Here is a 19,604-nt window from a genome sequence, read left to right as displayed (position 1 = left end):
ATATTGAATTTAGAGTTTAATATTGAAATTGCAATTTCAATATTAAAATTAGAATTTCAATATTGAAATTATTTTCCCATTGGGAATGCAAACAGGTATGGTAGGATCTTTTGCTCTGTGCAAATGGTCTCAGTCAAAAAAGGTTGAGAATATCTTTTCTACTGGTCAAGAAATGAGCCCCAAGAAATCTTATAGTAGCTAGAGCCATAAAGCTGGCAGGCAGACACTGTTTATGCCCTGATGGAACTCAGAGTCTCACAGGGAAGGGTTGGCACGTCTACTGCAGTGTGACAAGTGCCATCATGGAGAAAAGCCCGAGGAGCTACTGAAGGGCAGAGAAGACATGCCAAGCCCAGGCCAGGCAGTTAAAGGGAGCTTCTTAGAGCAGGTGACACTAGAACTGAACTCCAGAGGCAGCGTAGGAGTCACAGAGTTTAAGAAGGATCCGCAGGCGCACAAGCCCAGACATAGGACAGTTATCAAAATGTGACTCGTCACAAGTCTGGGAAGAGAGAGGAGTTCTTATCTTTCTAGCTTTTAGTCATTCTTCCCTTAGAAAAAAGTACTCATTATGGTTTTGTTATAACTCATCGTGTGCACATAAATAAGCTCCCCCAATCTGATGCCATATTCATGAATTAATGCTTTTATGAGAGCAGGGAGGAGAATGAAGAGGTGTTTGTTCTGGGTAATTGGCTATGGCTGATTCATTCTGATGAATAGAGAGACCTGGGGTGCAAGTCAACACCCATTGAATGTGCTGTCTTCCTTCTGACTTGTGATTTCCATGCTGACATCTGTACAGAACAAATAGAATTTGATCCGGGATATGAAATTGCAGAGCTAGAAGGTGTGTTATCCCCACCCCCTCATTTTACAGACAAGGTAACTGAGGCCCGGGGAGCCGAAGCAAGCGCTCAGAGTGGCATAGCCACAGGGACATAAAACACACTCTTCTCCCATCCAAGGCTGACGACACCCAATCTGAGCATTATTTAGAAAACCCTAGTACCTTTTCTTTTCCTGTCAGGAGGGATATTCAGGGTGGTAATAAGAAGACTGTGCATACTGTAAAGAGCCTCTGAGAGGGGCGTGTTGAGTGGGCTGCTGAAAGGGAAATGCTGAGCGATGTCAGCTGGAGCAAACCTCACGTGAGGGAGCTGCCATCTCTGCCAAAGGCGGAAAGCCAGAGGGGCCGTCCTGAGCGAATGTGGTGGTCAGCAGTGACCGTCTGGGGAGTCAGGCCACGTGCCAGGCCCCTGACTTCTCCTGGTGGAGGTAAATGGTACAGCTTCTTCCACCACGAAGCCAAGCGCTGAGCTACGGTGGAACAACAGTGATAATGAGTATTTGTGGAATTGTTGCAAAATACACCTTTGTCTCGTTGCTCCTCCTCAGCTCCCTCAAGAGTCTCTTCCACCCCCACCTGGCATGCCTACTACCAGATGGCCCCCCGGTTCCTTGTACATGTCCGTACCACTACACTTCCCATCATGTGTGTTAATTATCTGTTTGAGTGTCTGTCTCCTGCACGGGCCCACCAGCCACCACGACAGAGAAGTTAGAGGACCTGCGTGTTCTAAGGGAACGCAGCTGGAAGAACAGCGGGGTTTGCTCAAAGAGTCAGAAAAAGCTATAGAAGAGAAGGGAACTTTTAATCTAGAACCGGGTATGGGGAGTAGTTTGTTATGGGAAGGAAAGAGGGTCATTCCAGGTAGATTAAAGGCATGGTGTGTTTGTCAGTCCATTAACTAATGTTTATGAGATGCTGCCACGTGCCGGGTACTTTGCTAGGTGCTAGGAGGACACGGGATGATTTTGCTGGAAGGAACATGGAGCATGTGGGGCAGGAGAGAATTCGAGTGATGAGGAGGTGAGCTGTACCACAGATAAAGGTTTTTATGGAGTAGGTTGAAAAGCCCACCCAAAAGGGCTCAAGAGAAGCCACCAAAGGTTTTCAGGCAAGTGAAGTGTTGGGATCAAATTTGGTTCTAAATGAGGAAAATCTCTATGACCAGATATGGGATGATTCGTGGGATATATTGTTAAGTGGAAAAAAAAAGTGTGCAAAAGACAATTGTTAATATGCTACCTTTTGTGTACTAAAGAAGGGGCAATAAAAAATATCCACGTATCTGCTCACCGGTGCAAAACTAAACAGGAAGGATGAACTAGAAACTGTAAGGGTTGAGTGGGAATAAGATGGAAAGGAGAGGGATGGATACAGTAAAAGAAATGGGGGAAGCAAGGCTTCTCTGAAGATACCTTTTATATAATTCTGACTTTGGAAACAAAGAATCAATTGGGAATGGACGAAAAAACCTTAGAGTGAAATACAAACAAAAATGAATAGGAGTGTGTAAGAACTAATCTAAGTAACTTTTGAAAATTTTCTATCATAATAAAAGAAACTTTTGAAAGTTTTCCATCATAATAATAATTAATTCAGGCAGGAATCATCAGTGGATCCTCAAACTAGTGGGTAAAAGTTTGATGAGTTGTTACAAAATTACAACAGCTTCAAGCAGGAGAAGATCAGAAGCCAAGCTCAGAAATCTATGGCACAACACAAAGACTTTGTACCCAACTACTATCAGCTGATTGTTTAAATCATATTACTAAGTGTTGTATTTGCAACAGGATAATGCTAACCAAATATTGAGAGTTCACTGTGTGTTAGGCATTGTGTTAGGTGAGGTTTTGGGATGTTCTGTTTGTTTGGTTTTTGCATATATCAACTCAGTCCTAACACTAGCTCAGTGAGATCTTTATTAGTACCCCCATTTTTGAGGTGAAGGAACGAGGGGTCAAGAAACACAAAATTTGTCTAATGTCAAATAGCTGATAGGAGGAGGAGCAAGATTCAAAGCCCTGCCTTCTGACTTGGAGTTCCACAGTGTTCTATTGGGCAGCGTGTCTCTTGATCCTCTTAGAGCTAACTCTGTGCTTCTAGAAGTGTGCAGAATGGTACGGCCAGAGAGGCATTCTTAAAAGCCTTGGGGGTTCCTTCTTTCTTCGCACCATGTTTATTACTGAACACCTGGTCTCATTTTTCCCCCTCTAAAAATAGGGAAGGCAATGCTTAATTTACATGGTTGTTAGGAGGGCTAAATGGGCAAATACATGTAAAGCATATAGTGTGGAGTAAGCGTCCACTAAATGACGACTGCAGCAGTAGTAACACCAGTTGTAACACTGAACTCCCTGGTGTTACGGAAAATGTTTCTAAGGGTCACCCCTCATGTTTGGACTGAACTGATAATCAGAGGGCAGATCATAAAAAGCTTTGTGTATCATAAAAAGAAGATCATGTTTTATTCTATAGGCAATAGAAAGCCACTGAAGAATTCTATTACTGGGAGAGATGTGATCTGGTTGACAATTTAGCGCGTACCAAGGGCAGGAGAGTAAAACCCAAACCACGGCGTCCATCAGGAGGCTGTTGGTAGAGACTGGGCAAGAGAAAATGAGGGTCTGAGTTAATGAAGCTGGCCTGACAGAGGGGAGGGGACACACAATGGACGGTCACACTTGAGCGCGGCACCTGGGTTTGGCAGGAGAGGATGGGGAAGAAGCTTAGGCTGAGCCCCAGGCTTCTGGCCTGTGTTCTGGCTCCTCTCAGGGCATGACCAGAATATAGAGGAAGGGCAAGTTGGGGGCATGGGAAGGTGCTGATTTGGGGTGGTTTGGGACACATGAGGGAGTCACAGTGGACAGTTGGATATTCAGATCTGGATTGCGGGGAGAGTGTAGGGCTGGAGCAGCATGCCTGTGGTCACTGAAGCCACGGCAATGGGTACCTCCTGGAAGGGGTACAGAACAAGGAGAGGGCTGAGGTTGGGATTTTGGAAATGCCAGTATTTAACAACGGCAAGAGAAGTGGAAGGAGACTGAGGAGGAAGACTCAGAAAGATAAGATTGTTTCCAGAGGGCTGTTTCCTGCCACGGCGAAGGCTGCAAAGAGAAGCGGATGAAGCAAGGAAGGCCTGAAAAATGACTGGTGGATTTAACAGTTGTGTTACTAGGGACCCTAGCAAGAGCAGGTGCCAAGGAGCAGAATCTAGTTGAGCAGTGGATTAATTAAGGAGAGAATTGGATGTTTTAAGGAGAGAAGCTAGAACTTGGATGCTCCTGGGGATGCAGGCATCTTACTTCCTTGCCATGCCTGCCGACCTACTGGCGGAGAGCTCTGATTGGTGGAAGGTCATCCTTCCAGAGCCACAATCTCCTTCCGGTGTCTTCCCTTAGTTCCTGGCTAGCCCTCCAGTCCACACCAACCCAGTCTATAGGTTTCTCCAGAGAGGTGCACAAACCCACCTCCTCACTGGGTCGTCTCATCCAGACCCTCCACCATCCCTTAGAGGCTCCAGGCTTCCAGACTTGCCTCAATGTCCAGTCCTTCACCATGGATCCAGTTTTATTAAAACTGAGCTGCTTCTTTGGTAGCATCAACCTGTATTTCTCCTCCTATTAGGTTGGTGGCTTTCCAACATTTTTTAAGCCTCAATATACGTGTACGTATAACTGAAAGGAGACACTCCTGTTTGCAGCTCCATTTCATGCCATTCTACTGTATCCTATTCTATTTTGTGTTTTTAAATGCTGGCCTTCGCCCATCGCATTAATTTCACAACCTGCTGAACTGACTTAGAGGCTGGTGTTATGACCGCCAGAGCAACCGTGCTAGGAGGGGCCCAAAGGAAAACATGCTAAGCGTCTGTCTGAACCCATCCCTTTTCCCTCCTTCAGGCTCCCCTGCACAGGGGCCAGTGGCAGGTCTTCTCTCTATTCACTTTTGTATGGTTCTGGGAGGAAAGAAAACCACTTTAGTTACTAGGATGTTAGCCAGCCGTGGGGATATTTGAATGTCCACAGTAATGGTGGAGAGACTAGTTACCTTTCAAGTCATGCACGTATGTACTGTCCCTACTTGCTCATGAGGCATCTGACAGTCTGAGGCGTTTTCATGCCTTGAGGATGCCCTCAGGGGGTCCTACTATTGCCTCTCTTGGGAGACATTTAAAATTTCCTGAGTTGAGGGTATGGCCACCTGTCCACACAGACCACCCAACTGGAGTTATGCTGGTCTGGTCTGTAAGCCCTCTTCAGACTTCCCTGAGGAGACATCCACCCCCACCCCACCGTGGGAACCACTGCCTCTCCTAGGTCTTTCCCCAGAGAACAACTGGGGATTTCTTTTATAAGAAAGGGCAACTTACGTATTCCCTCCCATTCACGATGTCTTTTCTACTTCTGCCCAGGAGGAGCAAGGATTTCTGAAGACCTTGACTACGGATAGAAGCATGCTGTTGGAAGAGTAGCACAGGCCTTCTCTCATCTGCTCCAACGTGCCCACTACTGCCATAGACACGTGCATCCTCCGTGGTTCCTGAAGGGCCTGTCCACCGTGTACCTGCAGTGAACCAGGCCCTGGGCTGGGCCTCAGCTTCACCCTGGTGAACAAAACTCCATCCCTGGCCTCAAGCACTCACACCCAGGTTAAAGATGAGTGAAGAACGGTGGGTCTCCCTTACTCCAGAAGAATTTGACCAACTCCAGAAATACTCAGAATGTGAGTAAATGGATGGACCCACCTGGGGCAGGATTTCCTCTTTGTTGGGGAGACCATTTCTGGAGGGCAGAGTGGTGTAATCATTGCAAAGCCACAGAGAATGAGAGTGGGCCTGACAGATTATATTTCCTTATAAACACAGGATCGGTGTCTTTAAACATAAAAACAATTATCTTTACACTCTATATAAATGATACACACTCGCCACAGAAATTTGGAATATACAGGGGAAAAAATAAAGAGTAGGTTAAAAATCACAGCCAAACTCTATGAACATTTTGGAACAATCCCCTCCTGTGCATATTGCTTTACGTGGTTGAGTTCCTGAGTGTACAGTAACTTTTTTTTTTTTTACCCTACATTTTCTGCTTAACATAATACTGTATTTTCTCAAGTGATTAAAACCTGGTTGTAGCATAATTTTTGAAAGGCCGCAGGCTGTATGGTTACAGTGTTACTTGATCACTGGCCCTAACGTGCTCTTGTGTTTGGACCCAATGCCTTTTTCCAGTAAGATGCAGAATTCCAACGTGTGTCTCTTTCCTGACTTTGTTCTGCATAAGCCTAGCCTTGTAACTAACTGGGGTTCTTGGATTCTCATTAGTTACACCCAGGAACAATTGGAATGCATCAAGATACATTGGTAGTGAGACTCATGCTCACGTGTGGGCTGTGCCCTCCAAAGGCCACTCCTAATCCTGACATGACAGGGATTTGCCGAGGCTGGAGCATCAACTGACCACTGTGCTCTGTACACACATGGCTGCCGTGGTGATTATGCAGTGGCACCAGCTTTGTACAGGACCCTTTGCTTTGCAGAACTCTCGGCTGTGCTACCTGCCCTGCCCCTTTGTTCCAGTCACCTCTCCCTTCACATTTATTAATTGTATTGGCTGCTTTTGTAAATCACTAGGCCAATGGCAGGTTGACCTGCTCTACAGGGTTTTCCCGGGTAGCCCTTGTATGTCCTTTGGCAGCCTGCCCCCCCCACCCCCCCCCACCCCCCCCACAGGGCAAGCAGCCCTGGCCCACAGCACTGGTCTGGGAGTCTACAAGTTGGGCTCAAGTGCCAGCTCTGTCTCTTGCTCTCTCTGATGTGACCTTCCTTAACCCCCAGAGCCTGTATCTTCTTCGTTAAAATCAGAGGGTTGGACTAGATGATCTCTTCTGTTGTTCCTCCTACGCCTAACACCCATGACTCTATGTGTTCCCCACGGCCAACAGGGGCCCCGTAGGACTGCTGGTCAGTCTCCCACCTGGCTCCCTGGAGGCCCTGCTGGCCTCTTGTCTGACCTTGGTGGATTTAGAGAAACTCTGTAATGTATTGACAAGGAGCAAGGAATCACCTTCCAGAGTTCATTCCATTTAATTCAGCATGTTCTGTAGGCCAGCAAAGTACCAGCCCTGTCAGGAATGAAAAAGAAGCGCAAAGAAAAGGCTTGCTTTTGAGGAATCAGAATCTTGTTAGAGAATCAGAAATGTGCTCATAACACAAACAGAGAGCAGGTTTAGTGCAGCAGGCAAATACCTCTGGTGCAGAGCTGGCTGAACTGAGTGTATAAATGAAAAGGGAATTTAAAGCTAGGGGAAATTGGTATGGGGAGCGTATTAGTTTGCTAGGCTACTGTGACAGAGTACCACAGTCTGGGTGGCTTAGGACAATAGAAAGTGCCTAATGGTTCTGGAGGCTGCAAGTGCAAAATCAAGATATCAGCAGGGTTGATTCCTCCTGAGGGCTATGAGGGAAGAATGTGTTCTAGGCTTCTTTCCTTGGCTTGCAGAAAGCTGTCTTCTGTCTTTCCATGATGTTCTCCCTGTGTGTGTGTCTCCATATCCAAATTTCCTTTTTTTATGGACATAGTCATCTTGGATTGGACCTGCCCCATTCCAGTATGACTTCATTTTAACTAACTACATCTGTAGTTATTTTCAGATAAGGTCACATTTTGAGGTGCTGGGGGTCAAGACTTCAACATATGAATCTGGGGGAGGGGGATACAATTTAACCCACACAGAGGATTTAGCTGGGTGGACTCTGTGGAGGACAGAAGTTTTAAAATGTGAGTAGTAGGGGCACCTGGGTGGCTCAGTCGGTTGTGCATCCGACTTCGGCTCAGGTCATGATCTCACCATCCGTGAGTTCAAGCCCCACATCAGGCTCTGTGCTGACAGCTCAGAGCCTGGAGCCTGCCTCGGATTCTGTGTCTCCGTCTCTCTCTGGCCCTCCGCTGTTCATGCTCCGTCTCTCTCTGTCTCAAAAATAAATATTAAAAAAATAAAATAAAATGTGAGTAGTAGATGATGAGGGAGGATGTAGAAACAATGGAAACAGAAGGGGAGAGGCACAAAGAGAGAAAGTGTGTGTGGGTGGTAAGGAGAACTTCTGGACCACATGGAAAGAAGGAGAGGAAGGTGGGGAGGAGGCCATAGGAAGGATGGGGATAGCAGGAGGCCTTGGGTCAGAGTGTGGGTTTTGATCCAAGGTGGCAACATTTAGAGCATGAATCCGGTGGCTGTGTGAGGGGTAGCCTGAATATAGAATCTGCCAGATCAGGGAGATAGGGGAGGGTCCTCTGGAGGAAATCTTGTCTGAGCTGAGGAGTGGGGCTCGGATAGTGAATGTGGCAACGAACAAATGCTGATCTGTAGAAAACTGTGGTAGAAGGTATCACCAAAATTTACAGAATGAAAGGAAGCCAGAAAAGATACCCCTGAAGACTGTGAATCTGTGGAAAATACCAGAATTCATATTCAAGGCTAGTGGGGACAGTTGGGGAGTGTGATTTGGGGATGGTGATGACGCATCCACTTTTGTATTCATACATGCTAGGCTGCAGGGAACCAGCAAATGAGTGAGACACAATCCCGGCCCTCAAGGAGCTCCCAGCCTAGGAGGGAAAGACAGGTAGGCCTGAAACAATGATAATCAGTATGACAGGTGCTAAGCAGGGGGGAGCACGGAGGAGTAGACCTAGCCTAGCCTGGTGGGAGGCTTCCCGATGCAGGTGCTGTTTCCCAACACCAGAAACACTAGCAGGAGAGAGGAAGGGGAGGGCATTGCAGGCAGGGGAAGTGGCTTGGGAAGGAGGGAGGAGAGAGAGTCATCATGGGAGCTTCAGAGAACTGCAAGCAAGTTCCCACAGTGGGAACCTAGAGCACATGGTGGTGGTGGTGGTGGTGGTGAGAGAGGATTTGGGGCAAGAACTGGAATGGTAAATAAGACCCCATCATGGACGACACTGCTTTCCAAGTGCAGTGTCCCGTGGGCCTGGGAGGGGAGGTAGTGGGAAGCGAGTGGGAAGGAGGGCTGGGCTATAGCTCTGACTTGGAGTCATGGTGTGGAGGCAGCAACAGGAGTGAAGGCACTTCAGAGAGCAAGAACATGAGGAGAGAGGTGAGAAGGTGGGAAACAGGGCCATGGGTCTGCCTACAACCAGGGGTCAGAGAAGGGAAAGGAGTCAGAAGAAGGCAGAAGAACTGGAAAGATGACTAGATGAAAAGAGTAGTGGGTGGAGGGAGTTGAGGGACAGAGGAGTCCACATGTGGCAAAGCAATAGGGGAGGCAGGGGGTAAAAAGAAACCAGAGTGTTTAGTAGGAAAGGGTTCCTTTGTGGTGGTTTGGGTCTTTTTTTCCCAACCATCTCTTTGTCCTTCTTTGACCCTTCCTCCTTTTGTTCCTGTGCCAGGACCGGACAAGGTGCTCTGGCACTGTTGTTCTAACAGGAGAGGGGAAAAAAGCCACAGTTCTTGGAAAATGATTAATCCTCAGAGGAAACCCTGAAAAAGGCACTTCTACCAATTTTAGATACATGCTGGTGTTCAGTCAGATCACATCGCCATAGCAACTGCTCTTCCATAACTACATAAACAGGAGCTTTGCAGTGGTGGAATATCTGAAGTGCATAGCCTGAGAATTCAGAACTTTCCCCAGTGGGGTTACCAGGTACGAGAGGCCAAGGATTTCAGGAGAAGAGGCTCCTGGTATATTCTGTTTATACAACGTAAACCCTGTACCTTCCCTGGTGGCCTTCTTCTGGGGGTGAAGCCAGGTTACAACTGCCCTTGAATATGTATATATTTATTTTATATGTACACAGGCACACACATACATAGTTGAAACATATCTATAGTAAGATTAATGTGAGTCAATAGTGTAAAGTGCTTGTAAAAAAACAATGTGATAAGACTATTTTTGTTATGAAATAAGAACAAGCATAAAAATGAAAAACAATGGGGCACCTGGGTGGCGCAGTCGGTTAAGCGTCCGACTTCAGCCAGGTCACGATCTCGTGGTCCGTGAGTTCGAGCCCCGCGTCAGGCTCTGGGCTGATGGCTCAGAGCCTGGAGGCTGTTTCCGATTCTGTGTCTCCCTCTCTCTCTGCCCCTCCCCCGTTCATGCTCTGTCTCTCTCTGTCCCAAAAATAAATAAACGTTGGAAAAAAAAATGAAAAACAAAACGATGAAATTTAAAGCTACCTATGATTCTGTCTCCCAATGATAACCACTACTCGTGTGTGTGTGTGTGTGTGTGTGTGTGTGTGTGTGTGTGTGTGTGTGTGTAAAACAGACATGGTAGCCTATTTCATATGCTGTTCTCTTCACCCTAACAATGATCTATCCAGTGCTGTTATCTACTGCTATATCAAAACAACTTCAAAACTTGGTGGATTGAAGCAGCCAGTTTATTTTTCCCATTCTGTGGCTCAGGAATCTGGACAGGGCACAGCTGGGATAACTGGTCCCTGCTCCCTGATATTTGGGGCTTCAGGTGGGATGCCTCACATGATCCAGCATGGCTTATTCACTCCCATACTGTGACCTCAGTGTTCTCCCATGTGATTTCTTCCTCCAAGTGCTTTGTCCTCTCCCAGGGCCTCTCCATGTGGCCTCTTTTTCCAGCAGGCTGGCCTGGACTTCTTACATGTGGCCCAGGACTCCAAGAGCATAAAAGCACTCCAAGGTCTTCTTAACACCTGGACTCTGAGGTCCTAGAACAGAGCTGTCTCCACATTCCATTGGTCAGAGCAGTCCCAGGCCTGTCCCAGATGCAATAGGGCCGGGAAATGGACTGCATGCCTCATGGGAGAGTGGTTCACACGGGAGCAGGGAGATCGTTGGACACTAGCCAGCACACAGTATGCCATGGGGTGTTCCCGTATTCAGTACTTTTCAGAAGCATGGTTTTCAGGGGTTGCAGAGATTTCTTTTGACGCATTATTTTATTTAACCAAACCACTGGTTGTGAATTTAAAATGTGCTAATATACTCACAGTTTCTAGTAAGGCAAACTGATATCCACATTCTATCCTACCCTGATCAGACCTCTTTGAGAGCTGAATTTATGCCTGGGCATCACAGTTTACAATGGATATATGGACGAACCGGAACTTATTTGAGAAGTGGCTCCAGCATGGTGAGGGGCCTCCCAGCAGGGTTATGAAGAAATGCCTGAAGGTACTATGCCTATTTGTAGGAGAAGGGAAGAAATAAAATAAATAAAAAATGCTGTTGTGGGGAGGAGGTGTTTAGTTTTGAATGGCTTCCAAAAGTAGCCCTAGGACTAATGGGAAGAAATTTATCAAAGAAAGACTTACAGCAAGGAATTTATTGATGGCTAATGGTCAAACCTGCCCAAAATGGAATAGAATTGACTTGAAAGCAATTGGGTTTCCTTTCCCTGGATGTCCACTTGACTAAATGACCATCATTAGCCCTTCTACTACTTAGTCTCTGTTGAAACAGGTTTCTTCTCAACCTCAGAGGGCATGAGCATGTGTGGAGGCCTCCTACTGACCCCTAACAACTTCAGCTAGAGATAATAATGGGCTTATTGTCCTTTTAATCTGATATTTGGGGAGAGGCAATTATTTCTCCATGATTTGTCAAGGACAGAAGCTGTCAGCTTTTTCAGAAAGGGAAAAAAGGAAAAAAAATTAAACTATCAATTTTAACTTTTAATTCTTCAAGAAATCATACCAAAAACTTTAGACATCAGCCCATGGTTGTTAGATGTTGTAGACTTTTTATACCTGGGAGAAATTTTAAGCCATTCTCAAATGCAACTCCTACCCATTTTATGAATGAGCACACTGAGTCCAGAAGAGCTCAGTGACTTGCCCAAGATATATAATTTTAAAGTACATTTAAAGAAAAAATAAGTACATTTAAAGAGAATGAATCAGTAAATTGTGCTCTTCAGAAATATATTTTATTAGAATCAGATCAACTCAAAGTTTCTGACTTTAAGATGTTGGTAAATTATAGCTCAAAATTCAAATCTGTCAGTGTTAATGTGGGAGTCAGAGAAGATGTTTAGGGCTGGTTTATAGAACAATGTAAGGCTCTAAGTAAGCTTCATTGAAACCTTACTATTTATATGGGCTGCAGGAGTGAAAGTTAATCAAATGTTCATGGAGTCCTGGGCCCGTAGAGGGTCATGTCTCATTGCTTCCATCTTGGAAGGAAAACCACAGCTATTTCTTACCCACATCTCCTGCAGCATAACTGGCCTTCTTTTCCTCATGATGACTGAGATCCTACCCACAAGCAGTCACAGAATTATGGATAGGGAGAGACTTCTGTGGAACAATGGCTCTCAGATTCAAATATGCACCTGAATCTCCTGGGGATCTTCTTAAAATGCCAATTCTGACTCAGCAGGTCTAGGATAGTTCAGACATGCTGGGTTTCTGACAAGTTTTCAGGTGATGCTGATGCTGCTGGTCCAGGGACCACACTTCTAGTACCTTTAGTTAAGAAGGTACAGGCTGTCTGATCCATTCCTCCACCTTCATTTGGGCTATGACTTATGAGGCCAAATTACTTAGAGAAAAAATGGTAAGTTTTGCTAGCAATACCAACTTTACTTATACAATTAAGCCATACCAGTCATTCAGATCATTTATGATGTCAGAAAATCTCCGTATCCTAAAGCTGGTTTTCTTATTATCAGCCCAAATTCCCTCTGCTTCAATGTAAAGTCTGTTTCTCTTATTCTGTATGTAGCACTGTAGCAGAGTTATCACTTCCACTGGTTCCCCTCAGTAGTTGGCTTGGTGGGCCTCAGGGGTCCTCAGCCTGGGTTGCACAATGGAAATACTTGGGAGACTTTGAACTCTTCCAGTGCCCTGTCCACCCATACCCCATCCCAGGATCTGGGCGTCAGTAGTGTTTAAAGCTCCCCAGGTGATTCCATCATGCAGCAAGGGCTGACAACCACTGGTCTAGCTTTTCTCCATATTCCCCTAGAAATATGGGATGTATGGGACAAGCACAATAACCCTAATCCCTTTCCTAGTCCTCCTTTATTCAATGAATCTGTATTGAACATTGATTTTATGCCAGGCAGTGGGCTATATGCTGGGCAGAAACAGTGCACAGGAGAAGAAGTATAGCTGAGAGATTGTCAATGTTTAGGAAGCTGGGCTTCTTACGCATGCTTCTCACATTCTATTTTGGGGCCTGGTTCCTCTTGGCTAAAAATGGGGGCCTTTTGATACAATGCTCCTGGATCTGACATATCTGTTCTGACATCATCCTCCGTCTTTCCAGAATGCTTGGGAAACTCCGCTCTTGCTTTTGTTCATCTCACTGTATTCTTGACTCCTTGAAATACTTAGAAAACTTACTCATACATCCCTGCCTTCTTCGAAAGAAGGAAAATTTAGGTTGTTGGGGTTTTTTTTTTCCTTTTCATTTGCCAACTTTCCCTTTTCCCCTCTCTGTGTCTTTCCTTCCCTGGGTTGAGTCATGTAGGTCTTCTGAATCTATGGAATATATTCCTCTAGGTTCAGCATCATGTTTTTGTCTATGTTGTGACAGGCAAGCCTGACCAGTTAGCCACAAATATACAAGAATGTTGCTTAAGGCCTGCTCTTCAAAAGTGAGGCCCATGCATCTGCATAATTGGTGTCACTTAGAGTATTATTTGAAATGTATAATTTTGGGCCCTGACTCAGACCTACTGAATCAGATCCCCAGGCAGTTCCTATGCATGTTCAGTCTGAGATGCTCTTGGGGAACTTTGAGGAATGGAAAGTTATTATGCACCTCAGAATTTCACTCTCATCTGTGGGTTTTCAGATTCACAGTTGAAAATGTTGATTCATAGTTATTTCAAGGTTTAATAGCCTGACTGGTTTTCAGATACTCAGTGTTCTTAAAGAGAAGATGGTCCATAAACTTTGGGTTCTGGTTCAGGCAGCACAGCTGACGTCCTGCTGTAAACACTAAAGCTCCTAATTTGTCTGCTTGTTCTGTTGGAGGGCATCCCTCTCCCACACAAATGTGGCAGTGAAGGTGCCTGTGAGTTGGGCCAAATCTTCTCCTTAAAAAGACTTAGAATGTGCTCAAACACTAGGAACAAGTGTTTGCTTATGGTCCCAGAACTTCTGGCACATAAAGCATGAAGAGACAATTTTGGATTGAAACTTTTTAGGGTAGTTGTTACTACTAACGACCTTGATCACAGAAAAGAGCCTTCTTAACCCCTGACTTGGGGTAAAACTGCATGCTGATGGTTCTGCCAGTGTGGGTTAATGCAAAAGATATCCCTACCTTGCCATGAAGCTGAAGAACTTGACCTGTTGGGTAAAGTTCTTTAGCATTGTCCACTTGAACAATGGAGAATGTCTGCCAAGTGTGGTGATTTCAGATTTAGCAGAGTTACAAACTTTTTTCCTTTTGCAATAATTATCCAATGAGTTTAGCTGCTTCTTAAGGTAATCTTCATTTCTAACAATAGAATTACGTTCATGGAACAGTAGTCCTTAACCTTGACTGTACATTTGAACCCCCAGGAAGCTTTAAAATGTATTGATTCCTCAGTTTCCAAAGAGATACTGACTTAATTGGTTTGAGGTGAGGCCTGTGTTTCAATGTATATAGGGCTCCTCAGGTGATTCTGACATGTAGCCAGGTTTGATAATCATTGTCATGGAGGGCCTTATCTTCTGATTTACCAGTGTTCATGTAGCCAGTGAATCTAATAGCTGTGTCACATTATCAGATATGCTAAATATCAGAGTCACTCACTCACTAGCTGTGTGCCCTTCAAAGAATCTTTTAAATTTTTTAAGACTCAGTTTTTTCTTCTCTAAAATAAGGACCATTACTACGTTCGAGGATAGTTGTGGAGATTTAAATAAAACACATAAGATGACTACAGCAGTGCCTAACGTGCAGTCAGCACTCAACAAAATAGGAGTTCTTGCAAAGAATTGTGGACATGGCCCTATTAAAGACACTAGGAACAGAACTGGATCTCCTCTGAGTCAGGTGGTAGTGTCACCATACAGGCTTTGACAGGGAACTCTCTCCTGAGGCTGTGCAGTTGGACCCACAGATGGTGCCTAAAGTAAGATCAAGGAACGCTCTGAAGAGGTCTGTCATTGTTCTTAGCTGTCTTAAGATGAAACAGAATGGAGCAGTAGCCTTTTGGTCCTCAGGCAAATAGAAACCCAACCCAGAAACCTGTAGAGAATAAGACTAATAAAATATCAAAGGACATCCCAGGAGAAAGTAATGGGTCTCAACTTTGAGAATTAGATTGTGTCCCTTTTTAAAACAGGACAGCTGTTGACACTATGAGCTCATTAAAGCCCATGGAAAAATTGAAGTAAATGTGTGGTAAAGAACACTTGTCATGGAAATCTAAGAACCAGTAATCTCTTGGATTGTTTTTTTCTATTTAATTTTAGGCTATTAATCAGAGATTTTAAAATAAATGCTTTCTCTGTTTTTCTTTTCAAAACCTGTCTATTTGAATGTGAACATATGATGAAAATACATGTATATATACATATATGTGTGTGTGTAGCATTCATTTAAATATAAATCAGGGTTTGCTAAATAGATCCATAGCACTTTAGAACCAAAGGATTTCTGTTAGGGTGAACTGTGGAATCTCCAAAATGTGACAATAATACCAAGAGTATACATTCAAGTGAAATCATCCCCCTGATTCTCAATCAAAATGCTGGCTCTATACTACTCTTGCATAAGCCACACCAGGGGTACCCACGCTTCCCAATTTGCACTTTGAAGTGCAACCCAGATTTGGCCACTCTAGCTGACCTGAAAATCTACCATTAAAATAGATTCTAAAATGTAGTGTTTTCTAAATAATTGAGCTGCCCATAGGATGTTTGAATATAATTTATGGGTAATGTTAACTGAGCTCTGGCTTAACTCTAAGCTCTCTTCCATTCTGTTGCCAGAGTGGCCTTTAGGAAAACAGAGACTTGGTTATGTTACTCCACTATTCAGAAAATCTTCAACAATTTCAAATCAATGTCTTTAGCTTGGCACTCAAGACTCCCACAAATCTGGCCCCAAACTACTCTCTGGTTCTGACTTTTCCTGCATGTCTTGTGATGCCCATCTCTGCATCTTTGTTCACCCTGTCCCTTCTTAAAATATCCTTTTCATTTCATGTCTGCCTTTCAAAACCTCACTCATTCTTTACACCACAGATTAGATGCTGCCTTCTGTATGGGACATCCCTGGTCCCCACCCAAACTTACTGTTATCCTAATTTTGCTTTTTTCCTGCTCATTCTACTTCTCTTCTCTCTGCTTCCTAGAGCTTCGTATTACTGCTACAGCATTAATTACACGTTTCCTTGTGTTAGCAAGTGTTTGGGGAGTAATAGTAAATAGTGCTTAAGGGAAAGTAATATAGACTTTGGACCAAACTAGACCTGAATTAAAACCCTCTTAGGCAAGTCACTTAATTTTTCTGAATTTCAGCTTCTTTATGTGTAAACTGAAGAAAATTTAACCCAATGTGCATGGATTGGCAGGGGAGAATATGAGAATGTGCAGTAAAGGCTTCTAATAAGAAGTAGCTATCATTACCACAATTATTCAGATCATCTCCCCAGCTAGTTCATCAGCAGTACCTTGCAACATCTCACCCTCCACAGCATTTTCTGAATTGAATGGAAACAGCCCAAATTGATGACATCTGCTGCCTGGATCTCACTGAGCTATTAGTTTTTCAACATCTGTTTTGAATTTCAGGAAGAAATGTCCATTTTTAGGCAGCATCAACATTTTCCTGTGGCATTTCAGTATTTCTCAGTCCTGAAATGATTATAACTTGTGCTTGATTGAATCCAAGTCAGCAGAGCCATGGAGAACAGCCCAGCGCATGAGCATATCTACTTTACATAGGCCTATGAGAGTGTAGCCCTCTGTACATAGAGTCTGAACACCGCGGAACATTATGTCAGTTTTTAATGACATTGCCCTTTGCTCATAGGTTCAAATTGTGGCAGTAATGGAGCTTGGGAAGCTCTTCATTATCCACAATACTGCAAGACGAGGAGAGCACAGAGACCCTAGTTTCTCTGATGTCTTGACTTCTGGTAACTACACAGGATACACTCAGAATGTGTTTATAATGACAGTTATTGACTCCATTCTCTAGACTCCCAATTTCCTAATAAAGCCCAAAAGAATAAGAAGAAGCCAAAATTTTCTTTGGGAGTTTATTGTTTCCTATGGAAAGCAGAATTTTCTAAATCACCGTGCTTCATGAATCCCGAGTCTCTGTTTCAGCACCAAGGACAGAGCATCACTGGGCTTAATGCCCATCTCACCCTCTATAATCAACATTTTAAATGTTTTAAAATTTCTGCTCAGATTTTATGCAATCATCTAGTATATTGGTTTTCTGAACACTAGTTGTGTGTAATACACTGTGTGATGTAGAAAGACTCACTAGCCAAATACAGCTCTCAAGGCAGAACTGAGGCAGGAGATGTATAAGAAAGGCAAGTTAATAAATAATAGAACAGTATATGACAAGTACTATTACAGAATTATGTATAAGTCATGTGGGAGCCTGGAGAGGGAATAATCAATTCTAACTGATAAAGGAAGACTTTACAGAGGATTTGACATTTGAGCTGGGTACCAAGAAGTTTACAGTATAGAGAAAAGACTCCAAGAATGAATGAGTGAGTACATAGTGTATTCAAGGATTTCTGGAAATGTGGTTTTGTGTTTGAAAATTGGGGTGAGTGGAAGGTTAAAGTAAGAGATAAAGAATAGACTAAGACAGATCCCTACATACTTGTATACCAAGCTAAGGGAGTTAAGCTTAATCCTGGGAAAATTGAGAGTCACTGAAGTATGTTGAACAGGAACATGATCTGATCACATTTGTGTTTTAGAAAGATAATTCATACAGCCGGAGAGAGACTATACTGAAAAAAAGAAGTAAGAGGGCAGAAAGACAGATAAGGGTGACATTTTTCCGAATAGTCCTGGGAATGAGGGATTACTCCATCATAACCAAGGTTAGACAGAGAGAATTTACTTGGCCCAGCTCCCAATATTTCACATGTGGATTATGTCTCTCCAGATTCTTCCAAGAAGATAAAGGATGTCTTGGCTGAGTTTAATGAGGGTGGGAGCCTCAAACAATATGATCCACATGAGGTAAGAATGTTTGCATTTCAAGCCTTTAGCTCTATTTTCCAGCCTTTCCATAATTTGTTCCCCTCTTAGAAGTTTAGCTCATCTTGAAGAACTTGCTTCTCAACATATTTTATCTTAAATCTTAAGTGAGGTATTGGTGCTCCCTGGAATTATATGTTTCCCAATTAATCACCCTCTCATTGTCCTAGAAGACTACCTCATACTTTCTCCTCTCTCTTCAAATCTTTCTTTCCACTTTCCTGTCTTCATTGTCAGTTATCAACCATGCTTTCTCCTTCACTGAGAAAATAGAAACAATCAGAAGAGATCTTCCATGAGACCCTCACCTACCTCTGTATCTTTTTTCCTGAAACTACGGATGAACTCTCCATGCTCCTAGTTAAGTTCAGCTCCTCCAAGTGTACACTAATTCCCATCCTTTTCTGGTCTATTGACAGGCATTGCTTTCTCTGTTTATATATCTTGTTCACATCAACTTTCCACTATTCATTAGGTTTTTCTCATCAACATATAAACATACTGTTATTTGTCCAATATAAAAAATATTCTTCCGACTCCAGTTCTCTCTCCAACTGGAGATATTTGTCTATAGTCACTGCCTCCAATTTCTCTTCTTCCCACTTTTTGAGAGCCCTTCAATCAGAGTGTAACCCCCACTTCTCCACTAAAACCACTACTGAAGATAGTGAAGGATCTCCATGTGGCTAAAACTCAATAGTCTTTTTACCTAACAGCATTGGACACAGTTGGTCATATCCTCCTCCACTTTCTTCACTTGGATTTCAGGACACTGGTTCTCCCTTTACTCCTCTGACTTGACATTTCCACTTAACAATCAAATCGGTATCTCAGAATAACATGAGCTAAACTGAGCCTGTTGATCTTACCCTGTAAAGCTGATTTTGCCAGCAATCTTCCCCATTTCAGCAAATAACTCCATTCTTCAAGTTCTTCAGTCTAAAACTATGGAGTCATCATTGACTTTTCCTCTCACATCCCACATCCAGTTTATCAGCAAACCCTAACTTCTACCTTCAAAATATATCCAAAATCTAGTCACATCTCACCACTTACCTGAGACACCACCATATTTTGCCCAGATTATTGTAATAGTCACCTAACTAGGCTCCCTGCTTCTGCTCTTGACCTTTAAAGTCTATTCTTTGCACACATCCTGAGCAATATGTTAGCACTTAAGTCAGATCATCTCACTGCTCTGCTCTACAATCCCTCATGGTCCCTCTACCCCCTACTCAGAGTTAAAATCAAGGTCATTACTATCTAACCTCATCTCTTGCTATTCTCTTCCTCATTGGTTTCCAGCCATATTAGCCTCTTTGATGCTGTCAAACAAGCCAAGGTTGCTGTAACCTCAGTACTTTTGCATTTGCCTTTGCCTTTTCCTGGAATGTTTCTCCCTCATTATCCGCGTTATTTCCTCACCTCCTTCAAGCGTTTGCTCAAGTCACCTTCTTAATGGATGTCACCTACTGTATTTAAAATTTAAGCCCTCTTTCCTTTCTTATCTTTCCATTCTATGTTATTGTCTTTCTTATTTCTCGCCATCTGTCATGCTATATAACTTT

The 19,604-nt window shown here is 43.7% G+C and overlaps 1 protein-coding gene across 13 annotated transcripts in view; it reads left to right on the top strand.

Moving 5' to 3' along the window:
• The window catches only part of DGKG (diacylglycerol kinase gamma), a 217,172-nt gene that overhangs the window by 37,642 nt on the left and 159,926 nt on the right, over positions 1-19,604 (top strand). For 11 of the 13 annotated variants that reach the window (XR_005792298.1, XR_005792297.1, XR_005792296.1 and 8 more), the window contains exons 2-3: positions 5,262-5,572; positions 17,942-18,018. Coding sequence is in view for 1 of the 13 variants with exons in the window: in XM_040481018.1 (XP_040336952.1) it covers positions 5,506-5,572; positions 17,942-18,018 (144 nt within the window). In the remaining 12 variants the exon portion in view is untranslated. Of the gene's footprint in view, positions 1-5,261; positions 5,573-10,892; positions 11,027-17,941; positions 18,019-19,604 lie in introns of those variants that run through there. The other 2 variants (XR_005792295.1, XR_005792299.1) reach the window with 2 other exon arrangements.

Source organism: Herpailurus yagouaroundi, unplaced genomic scaffold, assembly GCF_014898765.1.
Source record: "Herpailurus yagouaroundi ecotype Mexico unplaced genomic scaffold, PumYag 159, whole genome shotgun sequence".
NCBI classification, from domain to species: domain Eukaryota; kingdom Metazoa; phylum Chordata; class Mammalia; order Carnivora; family Felidae; genus Herpailurus; species Herpailurus yagouaroundi.
This window is presented reverse-complemented; position numbering and strand designations above follow the sequence as displayed.